The sequence below is a fragment of the Cervus elaphus genome, chromosome 33 (assembly GCF_910594005.1).
Source record: "Cervus elaphus chromosome 33, mCerEla1.1, whole genome shotgun sequence".
Classification (NCBI taxonomy): Eukaryota; Metazoa; Chordata; class Mammalia; order Artiodactyla; family Cervidae; genus Cervus; species Cervus elaphus.
In genome coordinates this window covers 28562650-28590229 of record NC_057847.1, presented here as the reverse complement: position 1 = coordinate 28590229, position 27580 = coordinate 28562650, and the positions used below count along the sequence as shown (strand labels likewise).

The following is a 27580-nucleotide window of genomic DNA, read 5'->3' as shown; positions in this document are numbered from 1 at the left end:
GCCTTTTGTGACCCATTTGTGAATCCATCATTATTCTTATTAAAGCTTTACTGTTTTTATTTTTCATATTCAGATCTACAAGTCACTTGCAATTGATTTTTCTATGATGGCAAGGAGTGGTGATCTGAGTCATTTTTTTTCATGTGGGTATTCAATTGATCCAGCATTATCTATTATAAAAGACCTCACTTTACCCACTGCACTGCAAAGTCACCTTTGTCATATATTAAGTTAATGTATATGAATGGCTCTGCTACTGGACCCTATTCTGTTCCACTCGTCTATTTTCTCTCCTCTGTCAATATCACCATGCTGTAATTACATTCCTTGGTATATACCTAAGAGAACTGAAAACACATGTCTACACAAAAACTTGTATCAGAATGTTCACAGCAGCATTATTCCTGTAAAAAATATAAACAACCTAAATGTCCACCAACTGTGAATGGATATACAAAATGTGAAAACCATCAATATAATGAAACATCTGGTAATAAAAAGAAATGAGTACTAATACATACTACAATATTCATGAACCTTGAAAATATTCAACAAGGTGAGAAAACCTGCCACAGACACAAAACGCAATGTTCTGTATGACTGACTCCACTTATATGAAACATTCAGAAGAGGCAAATCCACAGAGACAGAAAGTAGACAAGTGGTTGCCAGGGGACACAGGGCAGGGGAAGAAAGCCGGAAAATGAGGAGTTGCTGTAAATGTTTATACGGTTTCCTATGAGGGTGATAAAAATATTCTGGAATTAGTGGTGATGGCTGAACAACCGTGTGATATACTAGATACCACTGAACAATCCACTTTCAAAGAGTCAATTTTACAGTGTATGAATTATATTGCAATACAAAAAGTTTCAAGTTATTAAGGAAAAGAGTGTGGGGGTGAGAGCTTAACAAAATATATAAATGATTATGTAATCATTTATACATTCAGATATACAGTAAGCACACATGCAAGCACAAACTCACAGACTTTTCAAGCCTTCAAAGCTGAAAAAATTTTTGCAAATATTCACGAGATAGTTTTTAAAACATACAAGTAACACAAGCACATAGAAAAAATTTCATTACAGAAATGTTAATTTTTCCCTCCCGGATCAGTCCTACTCTACTGAGGGGAAAAGGAAAGATATGCCCATTTGAATGCAGAATTCCAAAGAATAGCAAGGAGAGATTAGAAAGCCTTCCTCAGTGATCAATGCAAAGAAATAGAGGTAAACAATAATATGGGAAAGACTAGAGCTCTCTTCAGGAAAATTAGAGGTACCAAGGGAACTTTTCATGCAAAGATGGGCACAATAAAGGACAGAAATGGTATGAACCTAATGCAAGCAAAAGATATTAAGAAAAGGTGGCAAGAATACACAGAAGAACTATACAAAAGAGATCTTCATGACCCAGATAAGCATGATGGTGTGATCACTCACCTAGAGCCAGACGTCATGGAATGCGAAGTCAAGTGGGCCTTAGGAAGCATCACTATGAACAAAGCTAGTAGAGGTGATGGAATTCCAGTTGAGCTATTTCAAATCCTAAAAGATGATGCTGTTAAGTGCTGCACTCAATATACCAGCAAATTTGGAAAACTCAGCAGTGGCCACAGGACTGGAAAAGGTCAGTTCTCATTCCAATCCCAAAGAAAGGCAATGCCAAACAATGTTCAGACTACTGCACAATTGCACTCATCTCACAAGCTAGCAAAGTAATGCTCAAAATTCTCCAAGCCAGGCTTCAACAGTACATGAACCATGAACTTCCAGATGCTCAAGCTGGATTTAGAAAAGGCAGAGGAACCAGAGATCAAATTGCCAGTATCCGCCGGATCATCAAAAAAGCAAGAGTGTTCCAGAAAAACATCTACTTCTGCTTTATTGACAACACAAAAGCCTTTGATTGTGTGGATCACCACAAACTGTGGAAAATTCTTAAAGAGATGCGGATTCCAGATCACCTGACCTGCCTCCTGAGAAATCTGTATGCAGGTCAAGAAGCAACAGTTAGAACTGGACATGGAACAATGGATTGGTTCCAAATGGGGAAAAGAGTACATCAAGGCTGTATATTATCACCCTGCTTACTTACCTTATATGCAGAGTACATCATGAGAAATGCTGGGCTGGATGAAGCACAAGCTGGAATCAAGATTGCCGGGAGAAATATCAATAACCTCAGATATGCAGATGACATCACCCTATGGCAGAAAGTGAAGAACTCAAGAGCCTCTCAATGAAAGTGAAGAGGAGAGTAAAAAAGTTGGCTTAAAATTCAACATTCAGAAAACTAAGATCATGGCATCCAGTCCCATCACTTCATGGCAAATAGATAGGGAAACAATGGAAACAGTGACAGACTTTATTTTGGGGGGCTCCAAAATGACTGCAGATGGTGACTGCAGCCATGAAATTAAAAGATGCTTACTCCTTGGAAGTTATGACCAACCTAAACAGCATATTAAAAAGTAGAGACATGACTTTGTCAACACAGGTCCATCTCATCAAAGCTATGGTTTTTCCAGGAGTCAGGTATGGATGTGAAAGCTGGACTATAAAGAAAGCTGAGCGCCAAGAATTGATGCTTTTGAATTGCGGTGTTGGAGAAGACTTGAGATCTGCAAGGAGATCCAACCAGTCCATCCTAAAGGAAATCAGTCATGAATATTCATTGGAAGGACTGATGCTGAAGCTGAAACTCCAATACTTTGGCCACCTGATGTGAAGAACTGATTCATTTAAAAAGACCCTGATGCTGGGAAAGATTGAAGGCGGGAGGAGAAGAGGATGACAGCATGAGATGGTTGGATGGCATCACCAACTCAATGGACATGAGTTTGAGTAAACTCTGGGCACTGGTGATGGACATGGAGGCCTGGCGGGCTGCAGTCATGACTAAGCGACTAAACCGAACTGAACTGACCTTGAGGCAACCACTTTTTAAAAAACTGTTTTCAATTCAAATTTTCAACAGGCAATGCAAGCTACTTCATTCCTTATCATATTTCTAAGGCTTTATATCTACACTAACAAATTAAATATATGTTCATTGATTTCTCCCTTCTTACTCAAGAGGTAATTATCCTGTATTGCTTTCTTTTCTGTTAATACACATTGGAAAAACTCCAAATCAACATGTAGATAGCTTCATTCCTGTTTTCCTTTGCTACTTACTTTCAAACAGGTGCGGAGTATTCCACTATACAGTATAATACTACATTTCAATAATTCTTTATGGACCTTGCCATGAAAGATGAAGAGTTTAGCTCACTGGCATCACAGCTTCTCCTGCTTCCTGATAAATTTTTACTTCCAAAGTATCTTCAATGATACTTTAAATAATCAACTTTCTTATTCTTTAAATTGTGTGTAATTCTTTACTATGTAATATAAGAAAACAAATCTTTACATTGGCTCTTTATCCCAAAATGATAGATACACTGTAACTTCACATCAGTATAATTTACAACATGTACCTTTACTTTCTACCTATAATCCTGCAACAGAGCCACAAACTCATGCCACAAGGATCTGGGGCAAGTAAAATAAACAGGTGACGCAATATTGGGATTAAGAGAAAAGAAGTACCATATGACAGAATATAAATTCTCTCTCTTCTAGTGTTCGTTATCAGTGATGAACACTGAATTAGCAAATGATAAATTACTGATGCTAAGAGAACTACAGGATTAGGTTCCTGAAAGGTTCTCATCACAATTTCACCAACCAATCAATACATAACCTTGTTTTATATAAAAGTGTGCTTCTGCTTAGACACCTTATTTAATATATACTGTCACACTGATTGCATGGCAAACAACACTATAACTCATGCCTGAATGAAGCTAATCTAACAAGCATATTTTCTCCCTAAGGCACATCACAGTCTTCTTGTGCTTAGAACACTACACAACACTTTGCTACAACTCTGAGGGGCTATTTTAAACAGGAAAACTACCAATAAAAAGCACAAAAATGTGGAGAAATATGGCATCAAGTAAACTGAGAGAAGAATAACTTGCTTATAGTGTAAGAGTTTAAAATATAGGCAGAGTGTCACTTTGTTTAGCCTCAGGTGACTCAAAACTTTCACCACTCTGCATATGTGCAGGCCCTTGAATAACCAGGAAAAGCAATGGAAGTTTTGGTTTTGAAGTTACAAATAAATTTTAGCAAGTATGTGAATTTGTAATAACAGAATCTTTGAATGAAGAGTACTGATTATTGTGTGTATGATCATATTGTACAAATCCTATGGCCTTGCTCTTTTATATATTTTTTAACATAATCCAAAAGAACTTTATTAAAACCCCTCAATATAGCTCTACTTTAAAAAAATTCAACATGTACTTTTGGAACTGTCTGATATATAAAAGTTCATAACTGTCATATCTTTCTTCCTGGTGGCTCAGACAGTAAAGAATCCGCCTGCAATTTGGGAGACCTGGGTTTGATCCCTGGGTTAGCCAGATACCCTGGAGGAGGGCATGGCAACCCACTCTAATATTCTTGCCTGGAGAATCCCCATGGACAGAGGAGCCTGGCAGGCTACAGTCCATGGAGTCACAGAGTTAGACACAACTAAGCAACTAAGCACAGCACAGCACAATCCTTAAATAGTATCTACCTTTGTTCCATTCAAGCTTTTCAAGACTATTTCATCTGATACTCATTCATGCATTCAAAGGGATACCCTGTTGGTTCAGATTGTAAAGAATCTGCCTGAAATGCAGGTGACCTGGGTCAGGAAGATCCCCTGAAGAAGGGAATGGCTACCCACTCCACTATTCTTGCCTGGAGAATCCCACAGACAGAGGAGCCTGACAGGCTACAGCTCATGGCATGGCAAAGAATCAGACACAACTAAGCGACTAACACTTTCACACATTCAAAAATAATTATTTAGGGCCTTACTATTGTCGTAGATGCTAGGGATATAATAGAAAAAGACTTAGATTCAAGTACTCATGAAGTTTACACTACAAGAAGGGAAACAGACAATAAACAAACATGTAAGTATTTAGTAACATGTAAGAAACCAGTAAGTACTTCTTAAAAATTAAGTGGAGAAAGGGAGAGTGGTACAGGAATATCATACACAGAGCATCATAGAATGCCTATGTAAAGAGGTGACATTTGAGCAGAAACCTGAAGTTAGATAAGTACATTTGAGGCAACTGGCAAATAAACCAGTGTGAGTGCAGTAGCGGCACAGTTAGTCAAATAGGGTAGTTAGTCTACAGCTAAATCAGAAGATCTACTAAAAGCATTTCATTTTAATTGTGATGGTAAGTCTTCGTAAGAGTCTGAAGTTGAGGAGATACTGATCTCAAATTTGTATTTGATTCTACTGTCTTTTATGATTATCTGAAATATTTTCCTTCTGGTTAATTCCAATCTTTGTCATTTTGGGGGTATGTTTCCTGTCAATTGCCTAAAGATAGATTCTCATTTTTTATCATAATATACACTTGGCTTTACTTCTACTATATTACATAAAAGCAGGTAAAAATATTTCCTCTTTCTTCCTCATATTTATTAGACTAAGTTTTTTTGTTCCTCCTCTTATACCCCATCATAGTAAAAGTTCTGTGTATAGTATCTCTGCTCTTCTGCTTATTCCTTTCTTACTTTCAGCAAACATAAGCCTATTTTTCTCTATAGAAAAATCAAATCTTGAACTATTCTGTATTCCTAGATGATTTTCTTATCTTTCTCCTTCATTCTTCTTCTCTCAGAGCATGATCATTAACAGAAATTTGATTCTTCAAATGGTTTCATTTCCATATTACAAACTCCTGGTGTTAACTATTATTAAAATCTGCCTACTATTAACAATGCATTTTACAGGCACGTTATCACAATCAATCCAAATAAAAACACTGTAAGGGTCATTGCTCACCACTATCTGACATCCTATAAGGTTTTGTTTGTTATTGTCTATTTGCTAAGCCGTGTCTGACTCTTTCAATACCCCATGGACTGTAGCCTACCAGGCTCCTCTGTCCATGGGAAATCCCAGGTAAGAATACTGGAGTGGGTTGTCATTTTCTCCTCAAGGGGATCTTCCTAACCCAGGCATCGAACGCACATCTCCTGCAACAGCAGGCGGGTTCTTCACCACTGAGCCCACCAGGGAAGCCCTCTCTAATCTTTACCTGTACTATTAAATATAAGTAAGTATTTTAAAATACAAGCTTATCCCCGAAAGAACAACAAAACCAACACTAGTGCGGTATCATCATCCAACATACACTCCACACTCAAATTTTCCCTGTTGTCTCAAAAATGCCCTTTAAAGTTGTTTTTCTCCCAATCCAGGAGGAAATCAGGATCTAGAGTCACACAATGCATTTGGCGAGTAAGTAAGTCTCTCTTGTCTCATCTGACCGAGAACGGTCCCTCCACTTCTGTTTGCTCTTCATGGCGCTGGCCTCCAGGATGCCCCAGGGCTGTTTCCTCATGATTGAATTCAAATCAAACATTTCTGCAATGAAAACTAGAGGTGATGAGTGTTATTCCTATTACATCACCCTCAAGATGCACATAATGTCAAGCTCTCTGTGACATGACCAGTGCAAAGCTTAACTTTATTTACTAGGGTGGAAACCAACACATCTCTCTACTTTAAAGGCACATTTGCTCTTTTATAATTAGTAACTAATCTATAGGGTGGAGAAGGAAATGGAAAACCACTTCAGTATTCTTGCAATGAGAACCTCATGAACAGTATAAAAAGGCATAAGATATTACACAGAAAGATGAGCCCCTCAGGATGGTAGGTGTCCAATATGCTACTGGAAAGGACTAGAGAAATAGCTCCAGAAAGAATAAAGAGGCTGGGCCAAAGCAGAAAGGACCCCCAGCTGTGGATGTGACTGGTGGTAAAAGTAAAGTCTGATGCTGTAAAGAACAATATTGCATAGGTACCTGGAATGTTAGGTCCATGAATCAAGGTAAATTGGATGTGGTCAAACAGGAGATGGCAAGAGTGAGCATCAACATTTTAGGAATCAGTGAACTAAAAAGGATGGAAATGGGTAAATTTTATTTAGATGACCATTATATCTACTACTGTTGGCAAGAATCCCTTAGAAGGAATGGAGTAGCCTCATACCCAACAAGAGTCCAAAATGCAGTACTTAGTGCAATCTCAAAAACGACAGAATGATCTCGGTTCATTTCCAAGGCAAACCATTCAACATCACAATAATCCAAGTCTATGCCCCAAACACTAATGCCAAAGAAGCTGACAATTCTATGAAGACCTACAAGACCTTCTGGAACCAATGCCCAAAAGAGATGTTCTTTTCATGATAAGGGACTGGAATGCAAAAGCAGGAAGTCAAGAGATACCCGGAGTACTGAGCAAGTTTGCCTTGGAGTACAAAATGAAGCAGGGCAAAAGCTAACAGAGTTTTGCCAAGAAAATACACTGGTCATGGCAAACACCCTCTTCCAACAACACAAGAGACGACTCTACACATGGACATTACCAGATGGTCAATACTGAAATCAGATTGATTATATTCTCTGCAGCCAAAGGTAGAGAAGCTCTATACAGTCAGCAAAGACAAGACTTGGAGCAGACTGGGGCTTAGAACATCAGCTCCTTAATACAAAATTCAGGCTCACATTGAACAAAGTAGGAAAAACCATTAGGCCATTCAGGTATGACCTAAATCAAATCCTGTATGATTACAGTAGAGATGACGAATAGATTCAAGGGATTAGATCTGGCAGACAGAACACCGGAAGAACTATGGACGGAGGTTTGCAACACTGCACAGGAGGTGGTGACCAAAACCATCCCCAAGAAAAAGAAATGCAAGAAGGCAAAGTGGTTATCTGAGGAGGGCTTACAAATAGCTGAGAAACGAAGAAAGAAAAAAAGCAAAGGAGAAAGGGAAAGATATACTCAACTGAATGCTGAGTTCCAAAGAATAGCAAGGAGATAAGAAAGTCACCTTAAGTAAACAATTCAAAGAAAGAGAGAAAAACAGCAGAATGGAAAAGACTAGAGATTTCTTCAAGAAAAAGAGATACCAAAGGAACATTTCCTGCAAAGATGGGCACAATGAAGGACAGAAACAGCAAGGACCTAACAGAAGCAGAAGAGATTAAGAAGAACAGGCAAAAATACACAGAAGAACTATACAAAAAAGGTCTTAATGACCCAGATAACCACAATGGTGTGGTCACTCATCTATAACCAGACATCCTACAGTGTAAAGTCAAGTGGGCCTTAGGAAGCATTATTATGAACAAAGCTAGTGGAGGTGATGGAACTCCAGTTGAGCTATTTCAAATCCTAAAACGTGATTCTGTTAAAGTGCTATACTTAATACGCTAGCAAATTTGGAAAACTCAGCAGTGACCATAGGACTGGAAAAGGTCAGTTTTCATTCCAGTTCCAAAGAAAGGTAACACCAAAGAATGTTCAAATTATCATACAGTTGCATTCATTTAACATGCTAGCAAGACTGTGATCAAAATCCTTCAAGCTAGGCTTCAGCAGTACGTCAATCAAGAACTTTCAGATGTACAAGCTGGATTTAGAAAAGGCAGAGGAACCAGAGATCAAACGGCCAACATCTGATGGATCATAGGAAAAACAAGGGAATTTCAGAAAAACATCTGCTTCACTGACTACACTAAAGCATTTGACTGTGTGGATCACAACAAACGAAAATTCTTAAAGAGATGGCAATACCTGACCATCTTACTTGCCTCCTGAGAAACCTGTATGCAGGACGAGAAGCAACAGTCAGTACTGGACATGGAACAAAGGGCTGGTTCAAAACTGGGGAGAGGAGCAAGTCAAGGCTGTATATTGTTCTCCAGCTTAGTTCACTTCTATGCAGAGTATGTCATGTGAAATGCCAGGCTGGATGAATCAAGCTGGAATCAAGATTGAGAAAAGAAATAACAACAACCTCAGATATGCAGATGATACCACTCTAATGGCAGAAAGTGAAGAGGAACTGAAGAGCCCCTTGATGAAAGTGAAACAGCAGAGTGAAAAGGCTGGCTTAAAATTCAACATGCAAAAAACGAAGATCATGGCATCAGGTCACATCACTTCATGGCAAATAGATGGGAGAAAATGGAAACAGTGACAGATTTGGGCTCTAAATTCACTGTACATGGTGACTGCAGTCATGAAATTAAAAGATGCTTGCTCCTGGGAAGAGAAGCAATGACAAACTTAGACAGCGTATTAAAAGGCAGAGACAAAGGTCCGTATAGTCAAAGCTATGGTTTCTCCAGTAGTCATGTAACAATGTGAGAGTTGGACCATAAAGAAGGCTGAGTACTGAAGAATTGATGAACTGGTGCTGGAGAAGACTCTTGAGAGTCCCTTGGACTGCAATATCAAACCAGTCAATCCTAAAGGAAATCAGTCCTGAATATTCACTGGAAGGACTGATGCTGAAGCTCCAGTACTTTGACCACCTGATGTGAACAGATGATTCACTGGCTAAGTCCCTCAGTCTGTGAAAGACTGAGGGCAAGAGAAAGGGGCGACAGATGGTAAGATGGTTGGATTGGATGGCATCAATGATTCAATGAACATGAGTCTGAGCAAACTCTGGGAAATAGTGAAGGACAGGGAAGCCTGGTATGCTACAGTTCATGAGGTCACAGAGAGTTGTGACATGACTTGGCAACTGAACAACAATAGAGTGAAACTTTGAATCCTTGTGAAGCACTGTTCTCCAAAACATTTTACTAAATGGTTTTAGCATGCATTGATGATCCTTAACTTAATCAGTACTGGGAAACACTGTGTTGATTTTCTGAGTCTATATTCTTCCTACATTAGCTGACACTCTTTTAAGAGATTGCCACATAACATTAAGCATACCTAGCTTGGTTCCTAAGTACCATTCCCCACTAAAATGAAGTAAGGTTCTTTGAAAAGGTCTGTTTACAGTTTTCATCTTTTTTTTTTTTAATTGAAGAAAAACTGCTTTACAGTGTTAAGTTTCTACCAAACAGCAACATGAATCAGCCACAGGTCTGTTCACATTTGAGACCAATGATACTTGAAAGAGATGACAGAGATGTGTATATACACATGAGTACAAAACAAAGCTGAGGACAGTATTCCTAAGATCTAAAAAAACAAATATTTTTAAAAAAATAATTATGTAGTCATGAAAAGAACCAAAGAAGATATATGCATGTAAAAAGGTAGCATCAAAATATATCAAGCCAAAACTGATAAACAAGCTGAAATGCATACCTCAATAATCACAATTAAAGATTTAAAAATACCTCCCTCAAAAAAAGACAGCTCAAGCTGACAATACAAGGAGATATCCAAGATCTGAACAAATACAATTAGAAGCTATTAGATATGAAATGTTTATAAAACAGGGCACATTTCAGGACTGATGCCACACAAACTATATTTTCAAAAAGCAATGCAAAAAATTTAATTCTATAACAAAAGAAGATCTCAAAATAGCTACACTTAAGGAGTGAATATACAAATGTTTATTGTAACTGTATTTGTAATCCTTAAAATACTTAAAATAACCTAGATGTTCTTTATCTAGTAGAAATGGATTAAAAAAAAACTGTGGTATATTTTTACAAGCTACAATATAAAAAACAGATAACCAACAAGGACCTACTCTATAGCAGAGGGAACTACACTCAATATTTTGTAATCATCTATAATGGAAACGAACATAAAGAAAAATATACATGTATGTATAATGGAATCACCTTGCTGTACACCTGAAACACAACACTGTAAACCAACTATATTTTAATAAGAACTTAAAAAACTGTATCAATAAATCATTATTTTATACAATAGAATACTATTTAACAATAAAAATTAACTATTGATAACATTACAACAATGGATGAATCTCAAAGGAATGCATTTTCCTAAGATAAAAGAAGTCAGAATCTAAGGCTACATATTTACAATACTGACTCCATTTATATGACAGGCTTGCAAAGGCAAAACTATAAAAACAGTAAACAAATCAGTGGTTGCCAGAGGCAACCTAAAGGGCAGAGTACAAAAGGGCATGGGGGAATATTTTGAGAACTATTTTACAGCCTAATTGTGGTGGAGGTTACACAATTTTATGCATTCACAAAACTTACAGCACAAGTCACTTAAAATCTGTAAATTTTATTGTGTATTAATTATGTATCATAAAAATAATCTAACTCATTCAACTCAAAAGCTGGAAGAAGAGCCACAGAGCAAATCCAACAAGTAAATTATGATGACAGAAATCAATGAGGAAAATAAAGTGAAACAGATTAAGACCAATTCTTTGCAACAGTTACTTAATTAGAGCTCTGGCAGGAATGAACAGAAAAGGAGAATCTGAAAGAATAAACAGAAATGAATAAGAATTGAGATTTTTTAAAGTGTTATAACTATCCACTAATAAGTCTGAAAAGATCTGAAATAGATTAATAAGCTAATTAATATTAATGAAGTTTAAATGATAGTGCTCTCTTCACAACAAACCCCAGGACAAGACAGTTTTATAGGTAAACGTCTACTCATCTTCCCATGAACATTTTCTACCATATATACAATGTTGAAAAAAATCAAAATAGCAAAAAAATAGTTCACTTTATGGGGCTAGTGTGATACTGTTTTATAAAGCAGACAAGGTGGTATGATGAAAATGTTGTACATCTTAAAAGGAATGTGGATTACTACAAGTGTACACATTTGTCAAAACTCACTAAAATATTACTCTTCAGGTCTGTGTATCTATTTCTCTTATAACCATAAATGTACAAATCCTAACTAAAATAGCTAGTCATGTATTAAATCTAATAAAGTATTTTTAAAATAGTATATCATAACCAAGTTGGGTTTATCCCAGAAATGCAAAGTTCAATTTTTTTTTAAAATTTGTTACACTTACTATTTTTAAAACAAATGAACAAAAATTTCTTAACTAACCAGGAATGGAAAAGCTCTTCTGCTATGTGGTCATAGTTATATACACATAACCTACAGCAAACATTACACTTAATGGAGAAACTTTAGATGATTCCTCTTGAACAGGACAAGACATAGTACTGAAGCTCATGACCAATATAAGGAATATATATACATACACACACACACACACACACACATATATATGAAGTATAAGAAATAAAACTGTAATTTGGGGAAACTAACAATTTCTCTTGGACAAATCTAAATAATCAACAAAGTAGTATAACCAATAAAAGAGACCAAAGACAGACTACTAAATACAACACCACTCTATAAAAATAAAAAACCTCCTAGGTCACCAAGAGCCAACTAGAAAATATAATAAAAAATACTTCAGCCACAAAAACTTTCAAGTATCCAGAAATAAGCCCAAAAAATTCATAAAAACAGCCAAAATTTCTGTAGAACTCTACAGAGAGAACTGAACAAATGGAGAGACATTTCATGTACTTAGATGAGACAACCTAATCTTATAAACATCTCAATAACCCAAAATCAATCTGCATTTAGGACAAAAATTCCATTTGATCTTTAAAGGAAAAAGATACAAATAAGTTATTAAAGAGGAATAATTCCCAAGTGCTAACAAGTAAAGAGATGCTCAAATTTTACATGAGGGAATAAAGATCCATATATAACTGAGTCAATCTTACAAAAGAAGATTAAAGGAGAAACTTGCTTTACCACAGGAACAAGACATAACAAAACACAATCATATTCTTTATGTGATACTGACAGAAGAACACAGAAAGACCACTGGAAAGTAAGGTAAATTTCAAAGACAGCTCAGAATATACACATGGCAATTTAACATATGATACAGGTGGCATCACAAATCAGTGGGAAAATATGGATGATTTAAGAAGTGGAGAAAACTGGTTTACTATGTGGAGAAAAATAAAACCTGATCTTTATCAATATCATATAAAGATGAGGCCTCAATGGGCTAAAGAATAAATATAAAACTATAAAACAGAAGGAATTCTATTTGTGCCTCATGGGTGGGGAAGAAGAATTTCACTTTTAGAATACCATCAGAGTCCACTGGACCCAACTTTACCTTTCTGGCTTCTTTTTCAAGTCAGTTTGTAATAATTAATATTTCAGGACTTTTATTCTTGGAGACCATCCACAGAATAAAAATAGGAACTTATTTTTAATAGAATAAAACACATTCTACTTTGCAATTAATTACCAGATGTCCACCAGCTTTCATAAATCCAAAATACATTATGGGATCTTACTGATCTTATTTTTCCTATATTTTGTTATTATATCATAAAAAGAAGTCATTACTTATCATTGTTCATCAATTATTCAACTATGATGAAACAAAGAGAAGCCTCTAAAATAAAACAGAAGAATGATGATATGATAGGCAGAATATTGGCTCCCCAGTGATGCCCATGCCCTAAACACCAGAATGTTATTGTATATGGCAAAAGGGACTCTGCAGATGTGAAATGGGGAAATTATACCAGATTATCCAGATTAGGGTGGGCCCAATCTTATCATATTAGCAATTAAAAGTGAAGAGCCCTTCTAGGATATGGTCCATTACATGTGATTGTCAAAGAAGAGTCAGAGAGATGCAACACTGCTGGCTCTGAACATGGAGGAAGGACACCACCAGTCAAGGAATGCAGGCAGCCTCTCACAGCTGGAAAAGGCATGGCAAACTGATCCTCCTTCAAGCCCCCAGAAAGACATGCAGCAACACAGACAGCTTGATTTTAGCCCGGTGAGACTTGTGTCAGACTTCTGATGCTATAGAATTATAAGATAATAAATGCGTACTGTTTTGAGCATCTTCGTGATAACTTGCTATAGTAGAAATAGAAAAACAATACAGATTTAATGCCTAAAAGGATGATGCAATAGTGAGATAAATTATAATCTTCCAGTTATTTTCTTTACCTCAAAGTACTGCATCATCTTTCAAAAACATATAAATGACTAAGAAACTATCTTTGGAGTCTGATTTTAGCTTTTATAGACTCCAGCTAATAAGAAATTTTCCTTTTCCACTTAAGATGATGAAGAGAAGAAAATGACAGATGATAATTTAATTTATGACACAAATCAGAAAATAAATGTAAACAGATAAGGCACCTAAAACTGATGATGGTGACAGTAAACATATAAATAAAATCTGAGTCTTCAAATGACAATATCCTAGATGAATTCTCTCAAATTCAAGAATCAGTGAACTGGACAATACATTTCTAAGGGGAGGAAAAAGGGAAACACGCTATTCTCATCCATTAATTCATTCAACTGAAGGACTTCATCATACAATGTTCTGCAACAAGAACCTGGGCCATTTTTAAGCTAAAAGGATGCATAACAATATCCTTCATCTTTTATAATGCTTGTGCACCAAGATTTACTTGATACAAAGAGATTTTTAAGTATGTTTAAATTCATATTAAAGTTTCTAATAAAGTTGCTATTATTTTTTTCTTATTGCTGAAAATTAGTAAAATAACAAAATATAAACATAGCAAAAAGGTCTATTTGACCCAGACGGTTAATGGTGACCACTGTTTTTCTTAGTAAAACCAGAAGTTGGTATACTAAGGTATAGACCATAAAGCAAAAAAAATTAGTGAGTTTGAATACAACATCAAAGAGTTCTGTACATTTATTTATGGTGGATACCATAAAAAAAGTTAACAGACATGACAAAATGAAAGAAGTTATCTGCACTGTATGTAATCAACACGGAATATGTAGAATATACAAGGGACATATGAAAAACAGTGGCTCTAATAGTAAACAATCCACCTACAATACAGGAGACAAAAGAGACATGGGTTCGATCCCTGGGTGGAGAAAATCCCCTGGCAACCTACTCCAGTATCCTTGCCCAGAAAATTCCACGGACAGAGAAGTCTGGCGGGTTACATGGGGTAGCAAAGAGTCAGACATGATAAAGCGACTTAGCGCAGCACAGCAGCCCAGCAAGACTCACAGCAAAGCAGCACAGCAAAATATACCTTCTGGGCTATCAAACATGAGGAATCTGGATGATGCCAAGGGTTTCTTAGATACAGAGATACAGAAATACTCTTGCACTCTGCTGAATGCAAATTAGTTTTATACAACCGTTATAAATAGCACACACTATTTATTCAATTTAAATCTATACATGTCCTATGCTCTATCAATTCTGCTGTTAGGAATATATCTTTAAAAAAATGTTTTACAAAGTCATAAAAGAGAACAGTAACAAGAAATTCACCACAATGTGAGGTAGCAGGGAGTTGGAGACAACCTGATATCTATCACTAGAAGCCGTAACAGATACACTATACAATTTACACAGCAGGTAGCAGCAGTGGATTACCGTACAGGTAGGAACATATATGACAGGAACATGAGTTACAGGGACAAGGAAGAAACAAAAAGTATAAGGAAAGGTAAAAATTATGTAATGGGAGAAAAGAGTGCATCTATCAAATTCATTTTTACTCTTGAAACCTATTATGCTATATTACAACATAAATACTCAAAATATAGTATCAGTTCAGCTGCGCAGTAGTGTCTGACTCTGCGACCCCATGGACTGCAACACACCAGGCTCCCCTGTCCATCACCAACTCCCTCAGCTTGCTCAATCTCGTGTCCATCCAATCAGTGATGGCATCCAAACATCTTATCCTCTGTCATCCTCTTCTCCTCCTGACTTCAATCTTTCCCAGAATTAGGGTCTTTATCAATGAGTCAGTTCTTTGCATCAGGTGGCCAAAATATTGGAGTTTCAACTTCAGTATCAGTCCTTCCATTGAATCCTCAGGCCTGATTTCCTTTAGGATTGACTGGTTTGATCTCCTTGCAGTCCAAAGGACTCTCAAGAGTCTTTTCAAACACCACATTTCAAAAGCATAAATTCTTCAGTGCTCAGCTTTCCTTATAGTCCAACTCTCACATCCATATGTGACTGCTGGAAAAACCATAGCTTTGACTAGGTGGACCTTTGTTGGCAAAGTAATGTCTCTGATTTTTAATATGCTGCCTAGGTTGGTCATAGCTTTTCCTCCAAGGAGCAAGCGTTTTTTAATTTCATGGCTACTGGCACCATCTGCAGTGATTTTGGAGACCAAAAAAATAAAGTCTGTCACTATTTCCATTGTTTCCCCATCTATTTGCCATGAAGTGATGGGACCGGATGCCATGATCTTAGTTTTCTGAATGCTGAGTTTTAAGCCAACTTTTTCACTCTCCTCTTACTATCATCAAAAGGCTCTTTGGTTCTTCGCTTTCTGCCATAAACGTAACATCATCTGCATATGTGAGGTTATTGATATTTCTCCCGACAATCTTGACTCCAGCCTGTGCTTCATCCAGCCTGGCATTTCGCATGATGTATTCTGCATATAAGGTAAATAAGCAGCGTGACAATATACAGCCTTGACATACTCCTTTCCCCATTTGGAACCACTCCATTGTTCCATGTCCAGTTCTAACTGTTGCTTTCTGACCTGCACACAGATTTCTCAGGAGGCAGGTCAGGTGGTCTGGTATTCCCATCTCTTTAAGAATTTTCCACAGTTTGTTGTGATCCACACAGTCAAAGGCTTTGACATAGTCAATAAAGCAGAAATAGATGCTTTTCTGGAACTCTCTTGCTTTTTCTATGATCCAACGGATACTGGCAATTTGATCTCTGGTTCCTCTGCCTTTTCTAAATCCAGCTTGATCATCTGGAAGTTCACAGTTCACATACTGTTGAAGCCTGGCTTAGAGAATTTTGAGCATTTCTTTCCTAGCGTGTGAGATGAGTGCAACTGTGAAGTAGTCTGAACATTCTTTGGCATTGCCTTTCTTTGGGATTGGAGTGAAAACTAACCTTTTCCAGTCCCATGGTCACTGCTGATTTTTCCAAATTTGCTGGCATACTGAAAGCAACACTTGCACAGCATCATCTTTTAGGATCTGAAATAGCTCAACTGGAATTCCATCACCTCCACTAGCTTTGTTCATAGTGATGCTTCCTAAGGCCCACTTGACTTCGCATTCCATGACGTCTGGCTCTAGGTGAGTGATCACACCATCATGCTTATCTGGGTCATGAAGATCTCTTTTGTATAGTCCTGTGTATTCTTGCCACCTTTTCTTAATATCTTCTGCTTCTGTTAGGTCTATGCCATTTCTGTCCTTTATGCAGCCCATTGTTGCATGAAATGTTCCCTTGGTGTCTCTAACTTTCTTGAAGAGATCTCTAGTCTTCCCCATTCTATTGTTTTCCTCTATTTCTTTGCATCGATCACTGAGGAAGGCTTTCTTATCTCTCCTTGCTATTCTTTGGAACTCTGCATTCAGATGGGTATAGCTTTCCTTTTCAACTTTGCCTTTAGCTTCTTTTCTTTTTTCAGCTATTTGTAAGGCCTCCTCAGACAACCATTTTGCCTTTTTGTAAAATGGTATGCAAAATATAGTATGCTATACTAGAAGTTAGGTATAAAAACACTGGATTTTTTCCTATATATTATAAAAATAATAGTAAGTACTAACTTGCTGTTAAATATAAACCCTTTACAAAATATGCATACTTTAATACAAAGAAAAAATGTCAGATACAGATCACAACTTTACTCACTTTGGCTCCAACACTACAGCTGCCCGTGCTCCCCGTGCTCCCACTCGCAACTCCTGTAAACCTAGCTTCCAGTAATTCTTGCCTTCTTGGATCCAGACTGTGAAGCTCATCCATTGCACCTATTAAGACCAAAAAAAAAAAAAAGCACACTTACATATGTATTTATATACTTACATCTAAAATATATTTATGTAATTAGCTATGACAAACCTAAACAGCATATTAAAAAGCAGGACATCACTTTTCCGACAAAGGTTCATATAGTCAAAGCTATAGTTTTTCCAGTAGTCATGTATGGATGTGAGATTTGGATCATAAAGAAGGCTGAGTACTGAAGAATTAATGCTTTTGAACTGTGGTGCTGGAGAAGATTCTTGAGACTCCCTTGATCAAGGAGATCAAATCAGAAATCAACCCTGTATATTCATTGGAAGGACTGATACTGAACTGAAGCTCCAGTACTTTGGTCACCTGATGTGAAGAGCCGACTCTTGGAAAAGATCCTGATGCTGGGAAAGATTGAGGGCAGGAGGAGAAGGGGATGACAGAGGATGAGATGGTTGGATGGCATCATGAACTCAATGGACATGAGTTTGAGCAAACTCTGAGGGATAGTGAAGGATAGGGAAGCCTGATGTGCTGCAGCCCATCTGGTCGTAAAGAGATATGACTGAACAACAACAATTAATTTAAATGTAAATATAAACTTAACAAATTCTAAAAGCAGATGAATGTAAGGACTTTAAAGGTTTTTATAATATCCACAATTATTTATCAAAATAACCTATGGTGGATTTCCAACACTTTTCAACTGCAATCCACAGCAACAAATATATTTTCACCCAAATCAACACACACATACATACATTTTATATTAAAAGTTCCACAAATGTTTATTACTATATGCTGCAAGCGCCAATATTTTCTAGTCTATTCTAATCCATTAAAAAGGAAAAAATGCTGTTTGTGAGCTATTAATTTGATGAGCCATTAATGGACCCAAGTCCATAGTTTGAAAAAAGCACCACTTCTCATAATGTAATCTCCCTACTCTAAGCTTATACAGAATTTTCCTCTAAGTGGTAACATTTTGCTTATATATAATTCATGACTTGGTTGTTTTGTTATCATTTAGTTGCTAGGTCATGGTCCGACTCTTTTGCAACCCCACAGACTGCAGCCCGCCAGGCTCTCTGTCCATGGGATTTCCCAAGCAAGAATATTGGAGTTGGTTGCCATTTCCTTCTCCAGGAGATCGTTTGATCCCTGGATTGGATGTCTCCTCCTTGGCAGGTGGATTCTTTATCATTAAGCCACCTGGGAAGCACTCAATTTGTGACTGACTGTATTTAAAACTGGGAAGATTCTTTTAACTGCCACGTCCAAAGATTTTTTGGTACAATGCTTTTAGTTTCTAGCAGGTAGACACAACACACACACAAATATCAAGCAGATCACTGAGGTAACATCTATTATTAAACAATAACCCTGAGAATTAAAGAGGGGAAAATGAACTCCCTCATGTAATCTCAACTATGCAGACTAAAGCACCACAAATTCTAGTTAAAGTTCAACTAAACTCTTAAAAATCCTCTCTTCATGTCTGCTAATTCTCTACTGATAAAACTTTAGGAGTGACCTAAGTGAGTAAAAGGGAGGTGGAGGATATTATCAGAATCCAGAACCACATGTGGAACATTTTCAAACTACACAAGACCCCTTTCACACACCCTGATGTTTTTCTCCTAAAAGTTAAGAGCTATTCCTATAGTCCTTAACCCTTTAAAAAGTTCCCTCATTACTGTCCACCTTCATCTGGAAGGAGAGCTAGAGGGATAATGGCCACCCCTCCATGTTTATTAGCATTTCTGCACCTGTATATATCTTCCCTGTCCATTCTTCATTCTTCCATCTTAGACAAAAAGGTAGCTAAGTCCCCAAACCTAAAGCCTTCATTTCTTTTGATCCTATTCCTTCTTGATATTCAAGGAATTTTCCATTTGCACGTATTCCTGCTCTTCTGTGTATCTCTCCCCTCCCTGCCTCCTTCTGTCTCACATATGTCTTTAAAAAAAAAAAAAATTGAAGCTTGAATTTTGTGCAATTAATATCAGAAAATTTAATTATTTCCTTAAACTGGTGATTTACAACCCTAACTAGTTTTAGGTCCCTAGAATCTGGTTTCTATCCTAAGTATACTCCTGACAATGTGCTTTCAAGTATCACCAGTACCTCCTTTTTTCCCTGATCCTGCTACTACATCAGAAATAGTCACTGTCAGGGGCTTCTGTGGTCATCCAGTAGTTAAGCATCCACCTTGCACTGTGATACACCAGTTCAATCCCTGGTCCGGGAAGATCCCACATGCCACGGAGCAACTAAGCCCGTCTGCCACAACTACAACTAGTCAGTCAGCATTCTACAGCCTACGAGCTGCAACTATTGAGCCAGCATGCTGCAACTATGGAAGTCTGCATGCCTAGAGAAACCACTGCAATGAGAAGCCTGTACCCTGCAACAAAGAGTAGCCCCTGCCTACCCCAACTAGAGAAGGCTTGTATGCAGCAATGAAGACACGCCACAAGCAAAAAATAAAATAAATCTTTAAAAAAAAAAAAAAAACATTGTCAGTTGGTTGATAGATATGAAAAACATTTTAAGTCTTTGATTTTTATCCATTTTCTTCTTAATGATTTGAGAAGCAGAAATGTTTAATTTTGAAGTGAAAACATCTAATTTTTCTATTTATGGTTATTATCTTTCTATTACCAAGAAAACTTTGCATGTCCCAAAGTGAAAAAACATAATCTTTTTAAGTTTTATGTTTTTCCACTTAGGTCTATGATTTATCCTAAATTAATATTTGTTTATGGTAGGGGGTCAGGATTTTTTCCCAATATGCTTTTCCTGTTTTATTAATCATCATTTATCAAAAAACAGAAGCAGCAAAATTCTGCATTCACCAATAGTTCTGGCGGTTTTCTCAAAAGCAATATATATATATATATATATATGGTACTAATATGAAGACAGACATGTAAACCAATGAATAAAATAGAGAGCCCAGAAATAAGAGTGCCAAGACCATTCCATGGCGGAAAAAACAGTCTTTTCAACAAACAGCATTGGAAAGACTGGATATCCACAAGCAAAAATGTTAAGTTGAACCCTTCCCTAACACCAAATACAAAAATTAACTCAAAATGGATCAAATACTTGAATATAAAGACCTGAAACTATAAAACTCATAGAAGAAAACAAGGGAAAATCTTCATGACACTGGATCTGGCAATGATTTCTTGGATATAAAAACAAAAGCTCAGCAACAAAAGAAAATATATGTAACTGGACTTTATCAAAATTAACTTCCCTGGTGGTCCAGTGGCTAATGTTCTAAGCTCCCAATGCAGGGGGCCAGGGTTCAATCCTTGGTCAGGGAACTAGATCCCATATCTGAGCTAAGAGCTGGCGCAGCTAAATAAATAAGTAAAAATAAAAATTAAAAGCGTTTTTAAAAAAACTAAAACACTTCTGTGCATCAAAGTGAAACGTTGCGGCTGCGAGCCATGTGCTACACAGGATTCAAGACCTTTGGAGGAGAGGATTTCGATCCGGGGCCGAAGACGACGTTTGAAACTCAGAGGTTTCTGCTAACAATTCTACTGCAGGTAAAACAGACAGAGAAAGCTTCTGACACACATCAGAAGGGGGCAGACAGAAGGCCCCATTGTTAGCAAGCTGCTGATGAGATGAGAGACACCTCAGGCTGAGGGGTCTCACCAGGCCCCCGTCTCACAACATGCATTTTTAAGATAGAATACTACAAGTTGTGTCATTCCCGTCCCCCCACCCCGCAAAAAAAAACCAGAAAAAACAATTGACCTGAATACTGGTTTGTTGAGCCATTATCAGCCTAGGTTTGAGAAAAGAAAAAAAAGAAAAAGGTTAGTCATAGGCTGAACTAATTTGAAGGCAGACTGTAAAGCAAATACATAGTTTCATTAACACAGCTTAAGGAAAACATTTACATAAGAAAAACCCACTGGTTAGCTCAAGGTTTGAGGAAAGTTCGGTTCAGGCAGAGCCAGGTATCCTCAACAGAGAAGGGAAAAAGCCTGCCACTTGCGGTGTATTTCTTCCTGGCACTTGGGAACTTGTGGTGTTCCTACCTGTTAACGCTCTCAAAAGGATACTATCAAGAAAGTAAATGGGAGAAAACATCTGCAAGTCCTATGTCTCATAATGGACTGCTATCTAGAGATTGCAATCCGAGAAACCTGGGTTCAATCCCTGAGTTGGGAAGATCCCCTGGAGAAGGAAAAGGTTACACACTCCAGTATTCTGGCCTGGAGAATTCCACTGACTATAGTCCATGAGTTGTGAAGATCTTATTTGTACAGTTCTTCTGTGTATTCTTGCCACCTCTTCTTAGTATCTTCTGCTTCCATTAGGTCCCTACCATTTCTGTCCTTTATTGAGCCCACCTTTGCATGAAATGTTCCCTTGGTATCTCTAACTTTCTTGAAGAGATCTCTAGTCTTTCCAATTTTATTGTTTTCCTCTCTTTCTTTACATTGACCCCTGAGGAAGGCTTTCTTATCTCTCCTCACTATTCTTTGGAACTCTGCATTCAAATGGGTATATCTTTCCTTTTCTCCTTTGCTTTCCCCTTCTCTTCTATTCACAGCTATTTGTAAGGCCTCCTCAGACAGCCATTTCACTTTTTTACACTTCTTTTTCCTGGAGGTGGTCTTGATTCCTGTCTCCTGTACAATGTCACGAATCTCCGTCCATAGTTCATCAGGCACTCTGTCTATCAGATCTAGTCCCTTAAAGCTATTTCTCACTTCCACTGTATAGTCATAAGGGATTTGATTTAGGTCATACCTGAATGGTCTAGAGGTTTTCTCCACTTTCTTCAATTTCAGTCTGAATTTAGCAATAAGGAGTTCATGATCTGAGCCATAGTCAGCTCCTGGCCTTGTTTTTGCTGACTGTGTAGAGCTTCTCCATCTTTGGCTGCAAAGAATATAATCAATCTGATTTCAGTGTTGACAGTCTGGTGATGTCCATGTGTAGAGTCTTCTTTTGTGTTGTTGGAAGAGGGTGTTTGCTATGACAAGTGCGTTCTCTTGGCAGAACTCTATTAGCCTTTGGTCTGCTTCATTCTGTACTCCAAGACCAAATTTGCCTGTTACTCCAGGTGTTTCTTGACTTCCTACTTTTGCATTCCAGTCCCCTATAATGAAAAGGATATCTTTTTTTGCTGTTAGTTCTAGAAGGTCTTGTAGGGCTTCAAAGAACTATTCCACTTCAGCTTCTTCAGCGTTACTGGTCGGGGCATAGACTTGGATTACCGTGATACTGAATGGTTTGCCTTGGAAATGAACAGAGATCATTCTGTTGTTTTTGAGATTTCATCCAAGTACTGCATTTCAGACTCTTCTGTTGACTATGATGGCTACTCCATAATAATCATGATGGTGTGATCACTCACCTAGAGCCAGACATCTTGGAATGTGAAATCAAGTGGGCCTTAGGAAGCATCACTACGAACAAAGCTAGTGGAGGTGATGGAATTCCAGTTGAGCTATTTCAAATCTTGAAAGATGATGCTGTCATGATACTACTCAATATGCCAGCAAATTTGGAAAACTCAGCAGTGGCCACAGGACTGGAAAAGGTCAGTTTTCATTCCAATCCCAAACAAAGGCAATGCCAAAGAATGCTCAAACTATCACACACTTGCACTCATCTCACACGCTAGTAAAGTAATGCTCAAAATTCTCCAAGCCAGGCTTCAGCAATACGTGAACCATGAACTTCCAGATGTTCAAGTTGGATTTAGAAAAGGCAAAGGAACCAGAGATCAAATTGCCAACATCTGCTGGATCATCGAAAAAACTAGAGAGTTCCAGAAAAACATCTATTTCTGCTTTATTGACTATGCCAAAGCCTTTGACTGTGTGGACCAGATTAAACTGTGGAAAATTCTTCAAGAGATGGGAATACCAGACCACCTGACCTGACTCTTGAGAAATCTGTATGCAGGTCAAGAAGCAACAGTTAGAACCGGACATGGAACAACAGACTGGTTCCAAATAGAGAAAGAAGTACATCAAGGCTGTATATTGTCACCCTGCTTATTTAACTCATATTACATCATAAGAAACGCTGGGCTGGAGGAAGCGTAAGCTGGAATCAAGATTGCCAGAAGAAATATCAATAACCTCAGATATGCAGATGACACCACCCTTATGGCAGAAAATGAAGAAGTACTAAAGAGCCTCTCGATGAAAATGAAAGAGGACAGTGAAAAAGTTGGCTTAAAGCTCAACATTCAGAAAACTAAGATCATGGCATTCAGTCCCATCACTTCATGGCAAATAGATGGGCAAACAGTGGAAACAGTGGCTGACTTTATTTTTCTGGGCTCCAAAATCACTGCAGATGGTGACTGCCGCCATGAAATTAAAAGATGCTTACTCCTTGGAAGGAAAGTTATGACCAATCTACACAGCATATTAAAAGCAGAGATGTTACTTTGCCAACAAAGGTCCGTCTAGTCAAGGCTATGGTTTTTCCAGTGGTCATGTATGGATGTGAGAGTTGGACTGTGAAGAAAGCTGAGCACTGAAGAATTGATGCTTTTGAACTGTGGTGTTGGAGAAGACTCTTGAGACTCCCTTGGACAGCAAGGAGATCCAACCAGTCCATCCTAAAGGGGTGTTTTTAGTTTTTAGTCCTGGGTGTTCACTGGAAGGACTGATGTTGAAGCTGAAACTCCAATACTTTGGCCATCTGAGGCGAAGAGCTGACTCATTTGAAAAGATCCTGATGCTGGGAAAGATTGAGGGCAGGAGAAGGGGACGACAGAGGATGAGACGGTTGGATGGCATCACTGACTCAATGGACATGGGTTTCAGTGATCTCCAGAAGTTGGTGATGGACAGGGAGGCCTGGTGTGCTACGGTTCATGGGTTCACAAAGAGTTGGACTCGACTGAGTGACTGAACTGAACTGAATAGTCCATGGGGTCGCAAAGAGTCAGACATGACTGAACAACTTTACCTTTCACTTTCCATCCAGAGTATATAAAGACATCCTACAATTCAACAACAAAAACAATCCAATTAAAAAATGGACAAAGAACTTGAATAGATACTTCTCCAAAGATGATATACATCTGCCCAACAGATTAAAGAAATGGACATCAAAATCACAATGAGATACCATTTCACACCCATTAGGATGGCCACCATCAAAAAAAACAGAACAGAAAATAACAAGTGTTAGCAAGGATGTGGATAAGTTTGAACTCTTGTGTGTTGCTGGTGGGAATGTAAACTGGGGCAGTCACTATGGAAAATGGTATAGAAGTTCCTCAAAAAACATAATTTTAAGTTCCTTAAAAACATAATTATTACATGATCCAGAAAGTTTCACCTCTAAGTGTGTGGAGGTAGGTGTGAGTGAGCTTCACTCCCAAAGGAAGTGAAAGCAAAGACTCAAATTGATATTTGTACATCCATATTGATAGCATTATTATTAACAGCCAAAAGTAAAGAGTACTCACAGTGTCCATCAATGAATGAATGAATGCATTAATAAAATGTGGTATACACATAAAGTGAAATGAAATATTATTTAGTGCTAAAAATGAAGGAAATTTCCTTTCTACATTTGAAAGAAATTTAGGTTAGAACATAAATAAGTTCTGAAGACATTATGCTAAGTGAAATATGTGAAATATAAAAGACAAATACTGTATGATTTTGTTTACACAAGATTCCTGCAGTAGTCAAATTCACAGAGACAGAATGTAGATGGTGGATGCCAAGGGATAAGGGGCATGGGGGAATATGGAGGTAGTATTTAATGGGTACAAAGGTTCACTTGGGGAAGATAAAGAAAGATCTGGAGATGGTAGTCACTGAACTATGTATCTTAAAATGGTTAAAACGGTCCATCTTATTTATGCGTATTTTACAATTCTTAAAAATAATTTTAAAAAAGAAAAAATAAATTGGACTTGTCAAAAATTTGAATTGGCTAGCTTAAAAAAATTATAAAAAAGGCAAGCAAGAGATTGAGGGAAAATGTTTACAAAATATGTATGTGCTACACATACTATGGGCTTCCCTGTGGCTCAAATGGTAAAGAATTGCCCTGCAATACAAGAGACCTGGGTTCGATCCCTGGGTTGGGAAGATCCCCTTCAGAAAGGAATGGCTAACCACTCCAGTATTCTTGCCTGGAGAACCCCATGGACAGAGGAGCCTGGCGGACTACAGTCCATAGGTTGGCAGAGAGTCGGACATCACTGAGGGACTAACACTTTCACTTCACTCATACTATGTCCACTCTTTGGCTTGGAAACTGGCTGCTGGCCCAATGGAATTTAGCAGGGAAGAGGACATCAGTCCCTACCTTCGCACCAGCCACCAATGTGGTATTTTGCTTCCCACTGTTTCTGTTTCCTAAGATGTACAGCTTCCTTTCCCCTTCATGAGGTGCTAGAGGAAGCTATACAATCAAGGGAAAACAAAACAATTAGTTTCTAATTGAAAACCCTTACTGGGCTTCCCTGATTAAAGAATCCGCCTGCAATGTGGGAGACCTGGGCTCGATCCCTGGATTGAGAAGATCCCCTGGAGGAGGGCATGGCAACCCACTCCAGTATTCTTGCCTGGAGAATTCCCACGGACAAGGAGCCTGGTGGGCTACAGTCCATGGGGTTGCAAAGAGTTGAGTAAACACACAGAAAACCCTTACTAGAGTTCCCAACCTCACTGCAGTCCTTAATACCTTCTAACAAGTTTCTGTGACATTTTAAAGAGTCAATATGTCCAAAAGCCCCTGGTATAACTCCTGGCACATAACATATGCTTAACAAATATTAGAATACCTGTCTAAAGATCTAACAGACGTGACTACTAGAGCTTTCCTTTTCAAAATGTATCCATTGATACCAACACCTGTTAACACCTCAGATGTGTAAAAAATGCAAAACCTTGGGTTCCAACCCAGACCTACCAAATCAGAATCCATATTTTAACAAGATCCTCAAAAAATTATGTACATCCAAGTTTGAGAAGCACTGCTGTAGAACAGGGGATATCACAACTGTTATAAAGAGCTTGATCACAAGGTATTTTGGTCCTTGCAGGCCACTGGGCAAAATTATGAAGAGACTTATGTAACAAGAGAGAAAAGCCTCCTATACATTTTCTAATGATAAAATGTAAGGTATAATGATATCTGTATATAGTATTTTATAACAGATCAGTCTGTTAATGGAATGGAATTGGAAGGGGGGGCGAAGGAACATTCCATCTAATTCAAGTTTCCTTTCATCAAAATATAAGCACTCCTCTGATAATGATGATCAGATTTTATGGATTTATCTTTGAAAAAAATCTTTTCTAAAAAATAAGTACTGCCGTATGCTGATATTAACCCGGAAGCACATGATTTTAATTGAGCATATTCATTATTTCAAAGGCAGTTAGAGAAGTCTATTAGATTTTTCTTGTGATATTTGCCTTTCAGTATGTCATTACAGTGTAGATTAATCACTTCCAATTGAAGGTTAGATAGAAGTTCCTCAAGTGCACCATTAAATTGATTCTGAATTATGGAAACATTCTTTGCACTTGCATCAGTGTCTGAAAAAATGCTGCTGAAACTGTAGTTTGAGGTTGGAAAATATATTCAAGCAAATTCATGTGGGAATGAAGATCTCATTTTGACAGGATGAGAACTGTATAAAGCAGCTTGATGTTACTTGTAATTCAAACATCAGTTACCACTCAAAAGACTTTACTGCAGCTAAATTTCACAAATGAATGCTCTTATGCCTTGTAATTTTACATTAAATTCATTTAAAAATATTTTCACCTCCATAGAAAAAGTTAGTTTCCAAAATCAATCAGTATTTGATAATAGTGATTGAGGGCTGTCCTCTTTGTTCAG

At 37.7% G+C, this 27580-nt stretch overlaps 1 protein-coding gene across 1 annotated transcript in view; it reads right to left on the bottom strand.

Moving 5' to 3' along the window:
- TLK1 (tousled like kinase 1) overlaps positions 1 to 27580 on the bottom strand; it is a 163260-nt gene that overhangs the window by 91398 nt on the left and 44282 nt on the right. Inside the window, exon 2 of the mRNA XM_043894418.1 lies at positions 17606 to 17724. Within this exon, the coding sequence (XP_043750353.1) occupies positions 17606 to 17724 (119 nt within the window). The remainder of the gene's footprint in view (positions 1 to 17605; positions 17725 to 27580) is intronic.